A 17,780-nucleotide genomic window follows, 5' to 3' on the forward strand; every position below is an offset into this window, starting at 1 on the left:
ATCACGTCGTTTTAGCTGTAAGGCTGCACTTAGTATTTTGCAACGGGCCAAGTCGAGTTGGGTCAGAATTGGGCAAGGCGTTATCGAACCTTTGAGAAACTTTCAGGTCGGCTCGGATATTAGCGAAGCGGGCCTAGTTTTATTTATTTATTTATTATTATTATGGTCGATGGTGATGGAAGAACGAATAAGTAAACATTTAAAATGATTTAATAACAATTATTAAATCGTAATTGCAACCAATCATTTTAAATAAATCTTTATCTTACAATAGATGAAGATTTATTTGCCAAAAGTCATCAACTAAATCTTTCTGCTATTATTATAAAACTTGAACTGATCTAAATGGTCAATATAAAACTCAATTAATCAAGAATTTAGATTATTTTAGATTTTACAAGAAAATAAAAAATGAAATTAATATATGCGACCCGGCAAAACCTAATAAAAAAATCCATTAATGTTTTTTTAAAAAAAAAATAAAAAAATATCATTTAGAATTTTATTTTATTTTCATTAACCCTCCCTGCTTATAATCCAAGCTTTGCTTTAAGCTAACTCGAGTCCAGTTTTTTAAAAAATATACTTCCTCCATTACAATAAACCCAAGGAAACTTCAATGGGAACTTTAACTTTACTTAATCCCAATGAATTACAAAATAACCACCGTAATAAAACACAAGGGATGGTAACAGTTATTTTACTTGGACTACAAAGGTAAAATTATTGTTTCACCTTTTAGTCAGATAACAAGTCACCTGCTTGGGAGGGTGTTGTAATTTTTTTTTGTGAACAGTAAAAAGATCAAAAAAAATTATAACAAGAAAAATTATAAACCTTTGGTAAGGGGTATTATAGGTTTTAAAAAGTTAGGTTACAATTAGATTACTAAAATGCCTTTAAAGTTAGCAATACTAAAGCTCTTAGTTAAGTGTTATTTATGTCTTTTTTATTGCTATTTTCTTGTTTTGACAAAGGCATTGTTATATTTTACCATAATAAAATGATAGAAAGTTTCAAAAAGTTGTTGGTGTATATATTACACACCTTAACGTGTTAGAAACACCCATACATTTTGGACAGCGCATGCGGCGTCTCTTGGTGATTACAACTATCCATCCGCCCTGCAGTTAGATGTACCGTCGCGTTTTCTCTCAGATGATACGGCGCATGTCATCGACGGTTAGGTAGTATGTCGCTTATCAGCCTTTTTTCTTTCTTTTCTATTTCCCCTGACAAAAAAAAAAGAAGAATAGTCCTCTTTGTTTCTAGCATTTGTGCTATGGTCCCTTTTCTTATGTTTTTTTTTAATGTCATTGAATCTTTAATAAGAGTTATGTTTCTTTACAATCTAGTCCCTCAATTTCAAATATTGATATATCATATTTTTCAATTTTACCCTTCAATTCATTTTTATCTCGTGTTATTATTTTCAATTTGATCCTCGTTATCTTTTTTTTATTTGAGTTATTTTTCTCTTCAATTCAACTCTCCCAGCGAAAATTTTTGTCTTCTTTTATTGTTATTGTTTTTGTCCTTTCTCATATTGAACAAGTGTTATTTTTTTTCAATTTAATCTTTCAATTTTATTTTTCATGTATTTATTTATTTTATTTGATTCTTATTCCTTGAATTTCTTTTTTTTCCTTGATCATTGTATTAAAGTTTTACTGTCTTGTGATCTCACTCTTCAATCCAGGTTCATAGTGTGTTATTTTTTTTCAATTTAACCTCATTATTTTATTTTATTTTCCTCTTGCTTTATTTATTTTTCTTTTCAATTAAAAAAATCCAGTTGCCCTCTAATTTATCTTTCATTTTAATTTTCACTCTCATTCTTTTAATTATCATTTTTTATTTGAGATCTTTTTGCCTAGTTAATTTTTTTCTTGTCATGTTCTCTCGTATTTGTTGACCCGATCTAATTTTTTATTATTTTTTTATCAAATTCATGCGCTTGTTATCTTTTTGCAGTGTATCGTGATTTTTTTTTAAAATCCAATTAATATCATTATATTTTTTTTACCATCCAATAAAAATAAAAACAACCTATTAATCTTTATTAGTATTATAACTCGAATCATTAACTTTTTTTTATTTCTTTAAAACATGTTTATATTATCTAAATATTTTTTATGAAAAAAAAAAAACCTGTATGCATCATTCCAGCATCGTTTTTTGCGGAAAAAATACGAACTCGGAGCACCGGCCCATGCCAAATATTCAACTATCTTGTCATGCCTGCCTAGTGAAGGAAGTATTTTTATAAAAAAAAAAATAGCATAGGGGTTAAAAATTTTAACCAAAATATCAGTTTATTTATAAAAACAGCACAATTTATTATTGACACGCGCAGGTCTTATGGGTGACCATGTGAGAGCTTTGGTCATGCATGTGAGAGCTTTGCGTCTCAGGGTTACGCACGTGAGACATGAGCATCTCAGCAAGCTATGCTATTTTTATAAATAAGATTTCAGATGTGCTATTTTCAGAAATTCTTTTTGTTACTGTGCTTTTTTTTTAAAAAAAAACTCCAAAATCAGTAAATACAACATCATTTAAATTCACAAGCAGCCGCCCACGAACCACCCCCTTCCCTTCTTTTTGCTGCGTTTGATAACAAATGAAGAACACATCAGATTACGTTTTATATTTACAGGAATCATTAAAAAATTAAGTTTAAGTTTGAAATGTAATTTTTATATGTTTTTTTAACTGAATTTTTCTATTTATTATTCGCTTTAAAAATATTTTTTTAAAAAAATTGAATTTTATTTTATTTTTTTCTGTTTTAAATTAATATTTTTTTTTATGTTTTCAAATCATTTTAATGTACTTATATCAAAAATAATTTTTTTTTAATAAAAATATTATTTTAATATATTTTCAAAAAACTTTTAAAAAATCAACAACTATATTTTTAAACATAATTATATATATTTTTTATTGTATATAAATTCTACCAATAATTTTTACCAAATATATATCTAAATTAAACAAAACATACTTAAATATTTTTTTTATCATCACCACAACAACTATCTGAAAAATCAACATACTTTATCTAAAAGTAGCGGTTGTGAGTAGCGAGTCTAGTGACACCGAGAAGGTAGAGAAACTGTATTTGATTCTCAGTTTTGCTTTCGGGTAGACAAGGAAGAGGAGAAATGGAAATCTCAGGGAAATCAAAGCCACAGCCAGTGAACATGAAGGCGGTGAAACCAATTGAAGCAACGCCAGAGAGCTTTAAAGAGTATGGTCAAGTAATAGAGGCATCGCCTGATGGTGAGGAGTTTGGTCCCAAAGATGCCCAGCTAAACCTTAGCCAAGGAATTCCAAGGTAACATCAAACACATGTTTCACAGTCACTAATCTTGTTCGTATATTTTAGGGTTCTTTTTTTCTTTCGGTTTTAAGGGGTCAGCGTATTCTCGGGCCAAGTTGCGCGCACAGTCGGAGAATTTTAGTTTCCGAACGATCATAGGCAGAACATTTGATGCATCCACGAAAGAATTTCTCTATCTGCATTACCTTGGCTAAAAGAGGTGATATCAGTATCACCATGGATGCTGTATTGTGAAAGATGTTAACACATCTTTTGTTTGTTAATAGGTTTTACATTATGAAGCTGGAAAAAAGGTCACTGAAGTTTTCAACGATAACGCACCATGCTAAAGTGACTCAATGCCTTGGGTCAATTGGAGGTGGTGTCTGGTATCTAGGAGTGGCTAAGCCATCGATTGTGGAAACGAAAGAAAATGCAGGGAGTGATGCTATGCAGTCAAAATGCGGTCATTTTTATGCGCCTCCTGCTGTTGATAAAGTCCAGGTTTTCAGAATCTCTGGGTCCAAGTTTATTAAGCTTAATATTGGAACTTGGCATGCGGGGCCATTGTTCAAGCCAGAGACAATGGACTTCTACAACTTGGAATTGAGCGACACCAATGTGAGCCTCTTTCTCTTGTCGAGCTATTTTTTATTTATTTTTTTCACTCATCTTCTATGGATGTTCGTTCGCTTCTCATTGTTTTTGTGAGAATTGTTTATGTTTGTGCATGCACGGTGTGTCTGCTAATCGAAGTTGAGTTGTTTTGAGTTTAGCTGTTGAAAGAATGAATCAAAACTAAATGGCCTATTGCCAACTTATCTGGTTTAGCTACTTGGGATAGAACGAGTCAAAAAGGAAAGTTAGAAACCTCAATTGATTCTGATGATTCAATATCGACAGGGTTTCTGTCATTACATTTATGTGCTTCACTAATCAGAATCTGTTTTAACAGAGCTCAACGCCGATTCTAATGATCATAAATTTTCATAGTTGCATGTTTCTTCTTATCTTGCATTCACATATGACTTTGCCCCTTCCTTCAGCTCCACTCTGCCCTCCTTTTTCTTTCTCCCTCTGTTTGGCTCCCGTGCCTCATAAATCGTTGTGTGCCAGTGATCAAATTGAAACACATGTGATTCATTGAGATCCTTTGAGTTAAAGGTAAGAGTTGAGCTTATTTATCTGCTTCCTTAAAACTTTTGTTAAACTAGGGTATGATAATCCATTCGGTGCTTGTATTTGAAAATCTTCCCTTCAACTCATCCCATTATCTTCTGAAGGGAAAATTTGTGTTTTATACTTCTGAGATTGGGTTTTGGTATCTTTAATCCATTCCTGGTGTACGTTGTAGAACACCTTCCAGGAGTCCCCCATTTAGCATTTAGGCATGTCAACAATTTATGAATTTTATTCTGTAAATACGAAGGTATATGAATCAAGGACGTTTTGTGACTTTAGTCTTTCTTTCTTTGCAGGTGGTGGATCACACAACACACAACTTCAAGCAGCAAGATGGGATTGTTTTTGTAATAGATGACTAATGTATAGGGCGGAAGAACTTAGGGAATCAAGCAGGAAACACGTCTCTGTTGTTGCAATAAATATGCATTCCTAAATTTCTGGAAAAAAAGGAAAGGAAAGCATTTCTATCTAAGCTCTCAAATTCTATGCATCTCAGGACTTTAAGCTGAAAAATAGGCGATGAACGGTTTCTCTAGCTGTGATGGACTGATGCAATCCATGGCAGGTTCTGAAAGAGTCTGCGGGAATTCATCTTTACTACCAGCAGGCACTTTCAATATCCCCAGGAAAAATACGATTCCATTTACCAGTCAACGAGCGTGGACATCTATGTATTTACGGGACACCAAAAAAGTTGAAGGTTCATGCTTTATCACTAATTTCTGTACCCACCAATCCACAAGATACCTGGTCATAGCAACACAATGACGACGATGCATAGCCAACCTTTTCAATTTCAACCCGTTCAAGTTGCTTTTTAAGAATGAACAGATGATGAAAAAAAATGTTCAATTGGCACGTTTGGAAATTTTGCAAGTGCAGACTCAAGTTCTCACATGCATATGCCAGCATTCATATTTGGAGAGGTTAGCCAAAGAAGAATGAGAATCAGGAAAAATTTCATTCACTGTGGTCTACTAATAGCTCACCCAGGATAAAATAGGTGGTCAATTACAAGAGATCTTCAATTGCAAAAACAATGATTTTACAAATATTCAAATTATGCTACTAATGCATCAAACAGATGATCACTTCATCTAAGAAAACAACAGAGGTCCAGTTGCTAGTCCAGTTGAGTTGCTGACACATTGAAATTGTCTGTGTTGCCGTCAACCCATCATCTGAAAAATTTAACGTCAATAGTCTAAGTAAGAATTCTGCTTGTTAGAAGCATTATACTTTCCATTTGAACCAACATTATCTTTGCATATTTCACACACGCTGCTGTAAAAAAAATTCAGAGAACATTCTCATTGAAATGGGACAAAGAATTGCATTTTTGGTAGATATAAAGCAATTGTATCTGTTATTATATACGTAATATTTGAAGAGATCAAATTCTGTCCCAGTTGATAGTATCAAGCCTGTGACATATTTGAACTCAGCAAAACCCGTGTTGCAGAATACTAGATGCAATAGCGTTAAGAATTTTACCTTGAAAATATCTCCAAACATCCCTTGCAAGGGATTCCTACGTTGTACACCATAGAACAACTCTGCAATTTCATCTAGTCGCTGATCCATAATCCATAATCATGTTAGAATTTGTAGACGCAGAAAAGGTCATCACAAGCCACAAACATCAAGAAAGTTACAGTATCATAAAGAAGAGCAGCAGGAATGGTGCAGAAAAGAAATAGCTAGATAAGAGGTCCATTCTTGAACAACGTGGAAACCAATAACGAAAATTCTAATTAGCCAGAAAATTGCACACCTCGTTGAATGCAGGTTCCCTGTCTATGCTTGACTTGTACTTAGTTCTCAGCATATTGAAAAGAGGTAAAGCATCTCTTTGCAACCTGTGCAGAAAAGAATTTATGGAACTTATTTTACATGGATAGAGAAGACATCTAAAATGATTTGCTTTCCCGGAAAAACTCACAAATGAAGCTGGTTAAAATGGAGTAGCTATTATTCCACTTTAAGGACAGAATTCCAACGAATCCATTTACTAGCAGCATCATATAAAGATGTCTCAAAAGTAACACGAGAATCTTTTAGTCAATTTGAGCATTAAACTCTACACAGTATCCCTGTATGGAGAAAAAATACAACTTACGTTGGCAGAAGATGATTGATGAATTGGATCAAATCTGATCGGTGAAGGTCATGCTCCTTATATTGTGCATGCTTCTTTAACTCATCCATCAGAAAATTAGCATCTCTAAGATTACCCATAGCTAAATACCTATCACAGAGGAGGAAAATTACCAGGTAAGTTGACATTCCACACAACTACAATTACATAATGGGAAAAGGATCGGGAATTGCAGGGTTATGATTGATATGTCAAATAATTTTTGCATTAATAAAAGTTAAACCGTAGGCAAATATTTTAATGTTTTAGAAGTGTTTACATTAAAATTGCTCGTGCAATAGCCAAATCATCTTCACCAGGATAACACTGCATGGTGAAAAACCCATCAAAATACTAGCCAAAGAAAAATAAAACCTACACTTAAAAGACATGAAATATGGCATCAAATTACTGGATAGTAGATATGCTATTTCTGGTCTGTTCAGCGTGAGATTACAGCAACAATGACTTCTAGATAGTAAATGATAAATAAAACATTAAAAGTTAGCAGATTACATATTGATGCTATAAATCAGACATACTTCATTAATCTTATATATTAAATATAACCACAAGTCATTAGCCAAAAAAAATACTTCATCAACATATGTTATTAATATACAATAACAATGACATTAATGGAACACTATAGATACAATCCACATGAATAATATTCATCTATATAGAATTAGAGAAGACTAACCTTGCCCATAAAATTGACTAAAGTAGATGCAAACTTCTTTGGGTTGTTTCCTCTAACAAAATGATATGATACTCTAGTCATGTCCTGTACATAAGTAGCATATAGCAGTGACCACATCAACATCACATAGAAATGATCTATAAAATCACATCAGGCATAATATGGACCTCCATATTCCATATCACCACTTACACAGTGCATAGTGAGAAAATATTAGGGTAACTTCAAAGGCATAATGAAAATTTGGTAACCAGAAAAAGAAAGTCCACTGGATCTGCCAAAGCAGGTTAGAGCTGGAAACAGCCATCCAGAATCAAATGAATTGGAAACACGATATCATTGCTAAAATAATTGTAAGAACCTAAAAGAAATAGCATCTTCTCTCAGTGAGCCAAAGAAAAATAATCCAACCAAGAGCTGACCCCAGTAGCAATTATTTACTAACAAATCATTTCAACCAAAAGTTTATAGCAAACTTTGACCTCAGACCTACCAGCTCAGGAGATTCAGAATAAACATATTCCGCTAGCATAACATGTAGTTCTGGAGAGCCATTCCTATGAGCTCCAAACTCTGCAGACCACCTGAAAACAAAATAGCTCAACATCAACAAGGCAGTTAATTGCAGTGCCACAGGAAACAATTAAAGATGTGGAGACCCACATAAACACATTGCACCTTTTTCCTCTCATAGGTTTTGTTTTAATTCATCACACCTTCCCAGCCCTTTCTCATGATACTCTCTGTCTCATACACTTATTTACTCCACACATTATTTGCCCCCTGTCAAATCCTCCCATTATTTTGTCTCTCTGGATGAGAAAAATGTGAAGCTCAAATGCTCCAAAACACCCTCATAAACACCTGTTCCACAACGATAACAGCTTCCCCAGCCCAAAAAATAAAACCAACCCCGGATGGCCCACATTAAATGGGATCTATACATGAATTCAAAAAGGGTATCATGGGTTTTGGTGCCAAGAAAACTAAAGAAATAAGATAGAGAGGCCTTTTTACTACATACACCCTCATACCACCAACAAGGGCTCTACAGTCCAATCTAACAACTACAGAAGAGATAAAGGAGGCAAAATACCATCTTAAAATATTCCACAAAAGCACGTGTATTGGAGGTATTATAAATAAAAGCACGTTGCAATTTCCAAAAGAGTAAAAAAACAAGACAAGATATCTCACTTGATAGCAGCTTTTAAGAATGACAGGCAGCAGTCTACACGTATTTTTGCAGCCCCAAGGGCTTCATTGAGTTGTTGCATATCTTCGTCCTCTCCCAAGTCTTGTGGCAAAGGTATCTGAGGAAATGTCTTGTAGATTTTTCTAATGCAATCTAAGATAGATATTCAGTCATGATAAATAATGGACATTGTTAAAAATCTAAATAAGCAGCAGCATGGCTGTGCAAAAATGTGAGACATGACAATTGAAAATCAAACAATGCACTCTCCCTAAGTTATTTTCAATATCCATATAAACCCTAAAATTTCAGTTACCAGAACAGATTGAGGAAGATTTTTTCCCCTTTTTTGAGATGTTGGAGCAAGGGAGAAATAGAAAGCATTAAGAATCATTCCATGGCATAGAAAATAGACCAAGGGAAAGTTTGAAAGCATTATAAGCCATATCAAAAAGAATATACTAACCAAGTACACCATCATCATAAGGAACTTTTGCTTTAACAAGCATCTCCACATAGATCACAGCAAGCTCCGACCCACAAGTAACCTGAAATTGGTTTGTTATGGAATGAATTCTAATTCTAGAAGTATGAGAATAGTCTAGAATCCAGCAATATATTCCATCATGCACAATTAGTAATGCTTTCTTTTTCTGCCATTGTATGTACACGTTATACAGATATCCTGGTCAGAAACCAACAAAAAAAAGAAGAGTAAATAATCTAGTTAATGGAATGACAGGTGTAGCATGGAACAGCCATGGCCTGACTTTTTCAATTGTAGAAGATTGCTTTTCAGGCCAAGAAATCCATAGCTAACATTCCAACCCCACTTCAGTTGGACCATTACATCAATTATGCAAAGTTGTATCTCAGCTTAGAGGAAGCTATGCAGTTGTATATCCATGTATTTGAAAGCAAGAACATAAAAAAATTTCAAATAAATTGACAGATGATGCAATTGCTAGTAGTCAGCTGTTTTGATGTGCTTCTTCCATTCCAATACCCCTACTACCCATCCACCCTTGACATCAATCCACTTTAGTTAACAGAGATCTAATGAATGTTCCTATCATATCAGACTTTACCGTTTATGTTCTCATACTCATCCTGCAACCAGTCAGACAGAGCATAAACCAACCATCAGCTCATGAAGACAACTTGGATATGCTAGCATCCAGCTGAAATATTTTTCTTTAACAGGCCAAATTTCATATTCCCATTGGCTTCTATTTAATAATATTATTATACAAAATGGCCAAAATCACCTGACAGAAATAGCAACAATGGAATTGAAAGAGAATAACCTGGCCATTTTTCAGTTGGAGGCATGCTCCCGAGTGAAGAATGTCCAGAGCTTCAGAATGTCTTTGAGCTGATACGTATCTGTAACAAAGTAAGTTTTAATATCATAACAAAGAATGATCTCAGAAGAACACATATGGGAACAAGTTTAAATATCCATTTGCGTAAATCTGCCCCGGTTGTGTACCATAGCAAAATCACGCTTATATTCAACTCTAGTTAGACTTGGTAAATTCAAATACCATAGGTTGCACAAGCATCGGTAAAGCAAGATTAACTTGACGAAAAATAAAATACACAATAAAATGAATACCTTGCACTGATAGACTTGTACATCTGCTGAGCTCCATAGTAATTACCCTCATTTATCACATTCTCCAATTTCTTAATATTCTACAATTGACACCACAAACACAACGTAAAGCCATTAGAAACCTCTTCTTCCTTGGACAAAAAAAGAAGAAGCAAACAAACCCCGCATCAAATATAAGAGATCACAAGCTTTCAAATTCTTTCAATCCAGTTTTCTTAGCTGATATCTGATTTGATAATTTAGAATCAAAATATTATCCTTCCATTGTCAACCTCACTTTCAACATAATATATCAATACAACTAATCAAAGCAACAAAATCACAAACCCAATTTTCTCTGCATCCAAACGTAAGTTTAAAGGTTAGTTTCCTAATTCAATTACCTCTTCAGCAGAAGGGAGTGGAGCCCTCCTTGGTCTTTCTCGCGACATGTTGTCTCCCTCCTCTTCTTCACAGACAGATCCAATTCAGTTGTTAACGAAGACGGACCCTTTCTGTTTTGTTACATTATGGGCCTATATGGGGCCCATAAATGAGCTATAACACTTGAGCCATAAGGCTCAGTAAGAAAATCCCTTGAGATTGAATATTTTAGCACTTTGGTTAAAAAATATTTTAATTTTTAATATTTTAAAATTAAAAATAATTTTTAAAAAATAAAAAATATTATTTTAATATATTTTAAAATAAAAAAAAAACTTTAAAAAATAAACCCTACTGTATTTTTAAATATTTTTTTGGAATTCCTCAACTTTATCAGTAACCAAACACAGGTTCAAGATTTGAATTTTTGTGGAAATTAGTTCCAAATAATTACAAGCTTCAAATGTATACAGGGATCTTCTCAAATCTGTCAACAAACACATAGGAAAAAAAGGCTACAAGAAGCATTTTGGAGATTATATAACACAGGAGTTTAGAGAGAATTGCAATGTTTTAGACCGATCTTCTGTTCTGCAAAAACTCAAGCTTGCTCGTGATTACACTTTCTTATTCAACAGCGTGCAGCATCACAAGGTAATTACATTACCAATTGGCATCTAATGTTTTGATTTTTTGAATATTGTATGATTAAGTTTTTGTCTTTACCTTGTCAAGAGTGAATATGATTTCGTTTTTGGCTCAAGTTTGATGATAATTTATTATAATTTTACATTTTTCTTGATATCTTTGAAAGAGGGGCAAAATCCAATTGTGAGTTTTGCTCATTTTGTACTTCTAGTTAGTGCAAGCTAGCTTTTTGAGTGAAGTCACTTGGAGTGTGATATATGCAACAGACCCTTCACCAGGCAACCACGACATGCACGCAGACCACCTTTACCATGCAACCACGACATGCACCACGTTCGTGGATCATGTGCTGACATGTCACAGTTAGTTAGTTTTAAGTGATGCAAATAATTAGTGGGGTTAGTGCCCTGCTTTTCGTTATACGCAGAATGTGTGTGGGAATCATGCACCGATTATTTCTGCCATTATTTCCATTTCATTGTATCAGTTGTTTTATTCATTCATTAGTTGGCTATAAAAAAGTTATCTGAAGTGTAAGGAGGGATATGAATTAATTATGCAAAACTCTCTTCTCTGTTTCTCATTCTGCCAATTCTTCTTCTTTTCTTAAATTACATTTATCAATTGGTATCAGAGCCTCTCATTTCCATGGAGACTAGAAACAAAAGCAATACTGAGTTTCGCAACGAGGTCACTGAAGCCTTGGCTCAGCATGAGTCTCAATTTGATCTTCTTAAAACCCAACATGAATCTCGTTTCGATCTCCTGAACACCAATATGACTCAAGTTACCTCATCCCTCCCAAACCTCCAAAACACCATCAATGAATTACAAACTTTGTCATTACGTCACAGTTCCAATCAACAAACCATTATCCAAGATGTCAATTCTTTCACCAAGGGAGAAACTTCCCAAAAGGGTCGACAACCAGTATCTGCTTGTTCCTTTACAAGTACTGGTTTTGACAGGAGTCATCAACAGCTCAAACTGTCATTTCCAAAATTCAGTGGTGATGATCCAACAGGTTGGGTTTATAAGGCAGAGCAATTATTTAAGTTTCAGAACATTGCGAATGATCAAAGAGTGCAACTCGCTTCCTTCCACCTGGAGGGATTAGCTTTGCAGTGACACCGTTGGCTGACTAAATACAAGGGCACACTCACCTGTCGTGAATTTACAGTAGCACTCCTCCAATGTTTTGGTCTGACTGAGTATGAGGATCCCTCTGAAGCTTTAACTCGTTGCAGACAAGTCACAACAGTAGCAGCGTACCAAGAAGCTTTCGAAGGGCTATCACATCGTGTGGATGGGTTACCAGAACCATTCTTGGTTGGATGTTTCATTGCAGGACTTCGGGATGATATCCGTCTAGATGTCAAAATTAAACAGCCGAAGACTCTAGGAGACACCATTGGAGTTGCTCGTCTGGTGGAGGAACGTAATCTCCTGCAACGAAAAGGTAACACTTTTGTGCGATCACCTGCCATTTCTCGTCCTCTGCCAACCACCAACAGTGGTGTATTGGGACCACCACCGGCATCCAAACCAGTCAGCACCACCGCTCCATCCTTATTTAGACGGATAACAAACCAGGAAGCTTGTGAAAGACGTGAGAAGGGCCTTTGTTTCTATTGTGATGAAAAATTCATACCAGGTCATCGTTGTCAAAGGCCACAGCTGTTTATGATTGAAGATTCCACACCAGAAGAAATCGATACCAGTGATGATTGCACCGTTGACATTGCAACTGTGGAATCTTTTCCAGAAATATCATTCCATGCCATCGCTGGAACTGAGCATCCACAGACCATTCGCGTACTGGGAAAACTGAAGAACAAGGATGTCACAGTGTTGATCGATGGAGGAAGTACACATAATTTCATCGACCAATCCATTGTCTCTTAATTCGGGCTATAAGAAATTCGAGATAAGACGTTTCAAGTGATGGTGGCTAATCGTGAGAAGATTGTTTGTGGAGGACGGTGTCTTGCTCTTTCCATACTCATCCAAGATTACTAAAATCTCACGATGACTTTCACAGACGGGGGCACCAAACGCATGTTTCAGGGCATTGGTCGTGTTGGTTTGGAGGCCTTATCTAATAAGGACCTTTTTAACTTGCAACAAACTGGGTTGTTTCTCCAGATTACTATGACTGAGCATGTGGACTCCACTACCACTTATTCCAGTGATCTCGTAGCAGTCCTTGACAACTTTGCGCATGTTTTTGACACACTGACAGCTTTGCCACCAAATCGTTCACATGACCACCGGATTCTACTTCAACCCAACAACGAACCTGTTAGTGTTCGTCCATACAGGTACCCGTACTATCAAAAAACTGAGATTGAAAAGATGGTTAAAGAACTTCTTGAATCAGGTTTAGTTCGTCCAAGCAACAGTCCATTTTCATCTCCTGTTTTGTTGGTGAAAAGGGCAGATGGAACGTGGTGATTCCGTGTCGACTTTAGGGAACTTAATCACATAACAGTGAAGGATAAATATCCTATTCCGATTGTTGACGAGCTCTTGGATGAACTACATAGTGCCAGGTTTTTTACAAAACTGGATTTACGTTCGGGGTACCACCAAATTCGGGTTCAGGAGTCAGACATCCAGAAAACAGCTTTCCGCACACATAAAGGACACTATGAATTTATAGTAATGCCTTTTGGTCTTACGAACGCCCCAGCTACTTTCCAGAGTCTCATGAACGATCTGTTCAGACCATATCTTCGCAAGTATATTATTGTGTTCTTCGACGATATTTTGATCTACTCTAAAAATTAGGATGAACATATTTCACATATAATTAGTATTCTAACCATTTTGTCCAGTAACAGTTTGTATGTCAAGAAGTCAAAATGTCAATTTGGAGTATCACAAGTGAATTATTTAGGCCATGTCATATCAGAGAAAGGATTCCAGGTTGATCCTTCCAAGATACAGGCAGTGGTGGATTGGCCATAACCGACAACAGTCAAGGGTGTGCGTGGGTTATTGGGGTTGGCAGGTTATTATAGAAAATTCATCAGTGGCTTTGGCAATATGGCAGCACCATTGACTCATTGTTTAGGTAAGGAAGGATTTCGTTGGGGAATAACTGAGTCCACAGCCTTTAACAAACTTAAACAGGCCTTGACTTCACCTCCTGTTCTGCGATTGCCTGATTTTTCTCAACGTTTCTTCATTGAATGTGATGCTTGTGGTACTGGAATAGACGCGATTCTCATACAACAAGGTCAGCCGATTGCATTCTTCAGTGAGGCATTAAAGGGTTCATCTTTGGCACTCTCCACTTATGAAAAAGAGATGTTGGCCATTGTCAAAGCCATCCGGAAGTGGCGACCATATCTTCTGGGTAGACCCTTCACTGTCAGGACTGACCACAAGAGTCTCAAGTTTCTGTTAGAACAACGCATCACAACTCCAGCACAGACTCGTTGGCTTTCGAAACTCCTTGGTTATGATTATGTGGTGGAATACAAAAAGGGCCCTGACAACAAAGGTGCTGATGCACTGTCCAGAAAAGTCGAGTTCAACTTTATAACAGTTTCCTTGCCTCAGCCCGATTGGTGGATACATCTGCAACAAGAAGTTCAACAAGACTCTTTTTACACTAATTTATTCAAGCTGAATTCAGGTCATCAACGACAGCTGTATACTTGTAAAGATGGTGTGTGGTTCAAAGGTGGAAAGGTATATTTAAATCCCTCTTCTCCATTAATTCCTTTAATTTTGGCAGATCATCACTCTTCTCCTATTGGGGGCCACTTTGGTTACCACAAAACTCTAGCGAAGATCTGCGGTACCTTCTTTTGGCCAAAACTGCGACAACATGTGAAAGATTTTCTCCGGTGCTGTGATACATGTCAACTTTTTAAGGCAGATTGTTTAAGTCCTGCAGGGCTGCTGCAACCCTTGTCTATTCCAACTAAAATATGGACTGAGGTGTCTATGGATTTTGTGGAAGGGTTGCCTTCTTCATTGGGCAACACAGTGATCATGGTTGTGGTGGATCGTTTAAGTAAATATGCTCATTTTGTAGCTCTGAAACATCCATTCACGGCCATTACTGTGGCCAAATCTTTCATCGCTAATGTTGTCAAGCTTCATGGAATTCCTGTGTCTATTGTCAGCGACCGAGACAAGGTATTTTTGAGCTCCTTTTGGAAAACTCTGTTTCAACTGCAGGGTACTCAGCTCAATATAAGCTCCAGTTATCATCCTCAATCGGACGGCCAAACTGAGGTGGTCAATCGGACACTGGAGCAGTATTTAAGATGTTTTACAGGTGATCAACCACATAAGTGGGTGGATTGGTTGCCTTGGGCAGAATTTAGTTATAATACTGTCATTCACTCTTCCATGAAGATTTCACCATTTGAAGCAGTTTATGGCATTTCACCACCAAACGTGCTTTCATATGTGCCAGGAACTACTCGTGTCCAAGCCGTGGATGAATATTTACGTGATCGGGATTCAGTTCTTCAGGATTTACGTCATCAACTAGTCCTTACGAGAGATCGGATGAAAACTCAAGCTGACAAACATCGCCGTGAAGTTCATTTTACTGTGGGAGATTTTGTTTATTTGAAGTTGCAACCATATCGGCAAACATCAATTGCTTTTCGCAGGTCAATCAAACTGGCGCCACGTTACTTTGGCCCTTATCAAGTATTAGCTAAGGTGGGGGGAGTTGGCGCCACGTTACTTTGGCCCTTATCAAGTATTAGCTAAGGTGGGGGAAGTTGCCTATAAGTTTGCCTTACCTGCTGGGTCTCACATTCATGATGTTTTTCATGTGAGCCGCCTACGCAAGTGTTTGGGTTCTGTGGTTCCAGTCTCTCAGGAGCTACCTCCAGTATCAGTGACTTCTACCATTTTGCCACTGCCTGAGTTGGTTTTGGATCATCGTGTCATATGTAAGGGACAGTATCAGCCTAAGAAGGAGGTTTTAATCAAATGGAAAGGTGCTGCTATTAAAGATGCTACATGGGAAAATTTATGGCGTTTTATGAAGACATATCCTGATTTTATCCTTGGGGACAAGGATACTCTGAGGGAAGGGGAATGATACGTGCAATAGACCCTTCACCAGGCAACCACGACATGCACGCATACCACCTTCACCATGCAACCACGACATGCACCACGTTCGTGGATCATGTGCTGACATGTCACAGTTAGTTAGTTTTAAGTAATGCAAATAATTAGTGGGGTTGCTGCCCTGCTTTTTGTTGTATGCAGAATGTATGTGGGAATCATGCACCGATTATTTCTGCCATTATTTCCATTTCATTGTATCAGTTGTTTTTACTCATTCATTAGTTGGCTATAAAAAAGTCATTTGAAGTGTAAGGAGGGATATGAATTAATTATGCAAAACTCTCTTTTCTGTTTCTCATTCTGCCAATTCTTCTTCTTTTCTTAAATTACATTTATCAGACTGAGATATCAAAGTCTAAGTTTGGACCAAGTGTAAGTTTTGATTTCTCCGTACTTAGGACTACAAGAATTGAAGAAGGAGAAGGGCTACCCTTGTAGTGTAACTTAATGCTTGATATTTCTTCCAATGAACTGAAATGATTGTTGTTCTTGTAGGAATGTACTTCATTCTTTTGTATATGGGTAATTTTTAGCAGAAAGCATTTTATGGTATTGCTTAACTACAAGGCTGGTGCTGGCTATTGTTTTTGCAGGGGTTGCGGTTCTCTTACAACCTTGCTGTGGATAGATCGGATGAAATGAAAAGAATACTAGGAAAATCTGCTGCAAGTGTAGGTCTTCAGCTTCCCGAGGCTTATCAGGCCTGATGGTCAGTTGGCTTTGCTCTTCATCATATTGTATCCTAAAATAATTGTGGCTCCATTGTGCCTCAAAAACTAGGAAAGTTAGTTGAAGCAGATTTATTCAAGCTTAGATTTTGAATAATTTCTTGTTTGTTCAGGAAGAAAATTAGTTCAGAAACTTTGATTGAACCAGATGTTCGACATGCTTCCTTGTTTTGTTTGGAAATTGTGTTATTGGAAATATGGGGAAAATCTGTTAGCTGCTTTTCTGAAATTTTCTTTTGGGTTACGAATCAAGTTGTTTCTGAATTTTTCGTAATGAATCCTGTTGTTCCCAGATGTACGCGAGTCACCTAACTGTCGCCTTGTCTGATGCTTGCGAAATCATCAATGGCTACGTCTCCTGTTCGAGGAGTAGATGTGTGTGTGTGTGTGTGTGTGACTAAGCAACCCATCATCACTGTCTTTTTCCTTCGCGGCCGTTTGGGGTATTTTTTTTATGAAATTGTCACCGGATACTTTACTTTGGAGGCCAGTTGGCCAAGTATGTTGTTAGATTTTGCAAAGCAGCCAGTACAGATGTGCAGTAACTCTAAGTATTCCGATGGTAGTTGTTTCGGTTATAATTTTAAAAAAAATATTTTATAAAAATTATTTTTAGTTATGGTTGTTTTTATATTTATGGGAACGTTTGGGAACGCAGCTGCGGTTGTGTTTCTAAAAAATTTAATTTTTTTTTATAAAATTTAATATGGTTTATATATTTTAGATTGTTTTGATGTGCTGATGTCAAAAGTGATTTTTAAAAAATAAA

The 17,780-nt window shown here is 36.3% G+C and overlaps 2 protein-coding genes and 1 pseudogene across 2 annotated transcripts; 2 read left to right on the top strand and 1 right to left on the bottom strand.

Moving 5' to 3' along the window:
* The first annotated feature begins 3,031 nt into the window (after positions 1-3,031).
* LOC133697677 (uncharacterized) lies at positions 3,032-4,982 on the top strand. The gene is made up of 3 exons (XM_062120400.1): positions 3,032-3,340; positions 3,613-3,946; positions 4,804-4,982. Exons 1-3 carry the CDS (start codon positions 3,168-3,170, stop codon positions 4,867-4,869), a joined length of 573 nt encoding a protein of 190 aa, XP_061976384.1. The 5' UTR covers positions 3,032-3,167; the 3' UTR covers positions 4,870-4,982.
* A 468-nt stretch (positions 4,983-5,450) lies between these two features.
* Positions 5,451-10,676, bottom strand: LOC133697676 (protein GET4-like). Its single transcript, XM_062120397.1, has 12 exons — positions 10,547-10,676; positions 10,164-10,243; positions 9,853-9,931; positions 9,012-9,093; positions 8,548-8,698; positions 7,844-7,934; positions 7,351-7,434; positions 6,928-6,974; positions 6,630-6,758; positions 6,285-6,369; positions 6,005-6,085; positions 5,451-5,691 (listed from the first exon to the last, which is right to left on the bottom strand). The coding sequence occupies exons 1-12, from the start codon at positions 10,592-10,594 to the stop codon at positions 5,680-5,682; spliced, it is 969 nt and encodes a 322-aa protein (XP_061976381.1). The 5' UTR covers positions 10,595-10,676; the 3' UTR covers positions 5,451-5,679.
* Positions 10,677-10,682: 6 nt separating this feature from the next.
* On the top strand, positions 10,683-17,229 carry LOC133696490 (uncharacterized; annotated as a pseudogene).
* The last annotated feature ends 551 nt before the right edge of the window (positions 17,230-17,780 follow it).

Source organism: Populus nigra, chromosome 6 (assembly GCF_951802175.1).
Source record: "Populus nigra chromosome 6, ddPopNigr1.1, whole genome shotgun sequence".
Classification (NCBI taxonomy): domain Eukaryota; kingdom Viridiplantae; phylum Streptophyta; class Magnoliopsida; order Malpighiales; family Salicaceae; genus Populus; species Populus nigra.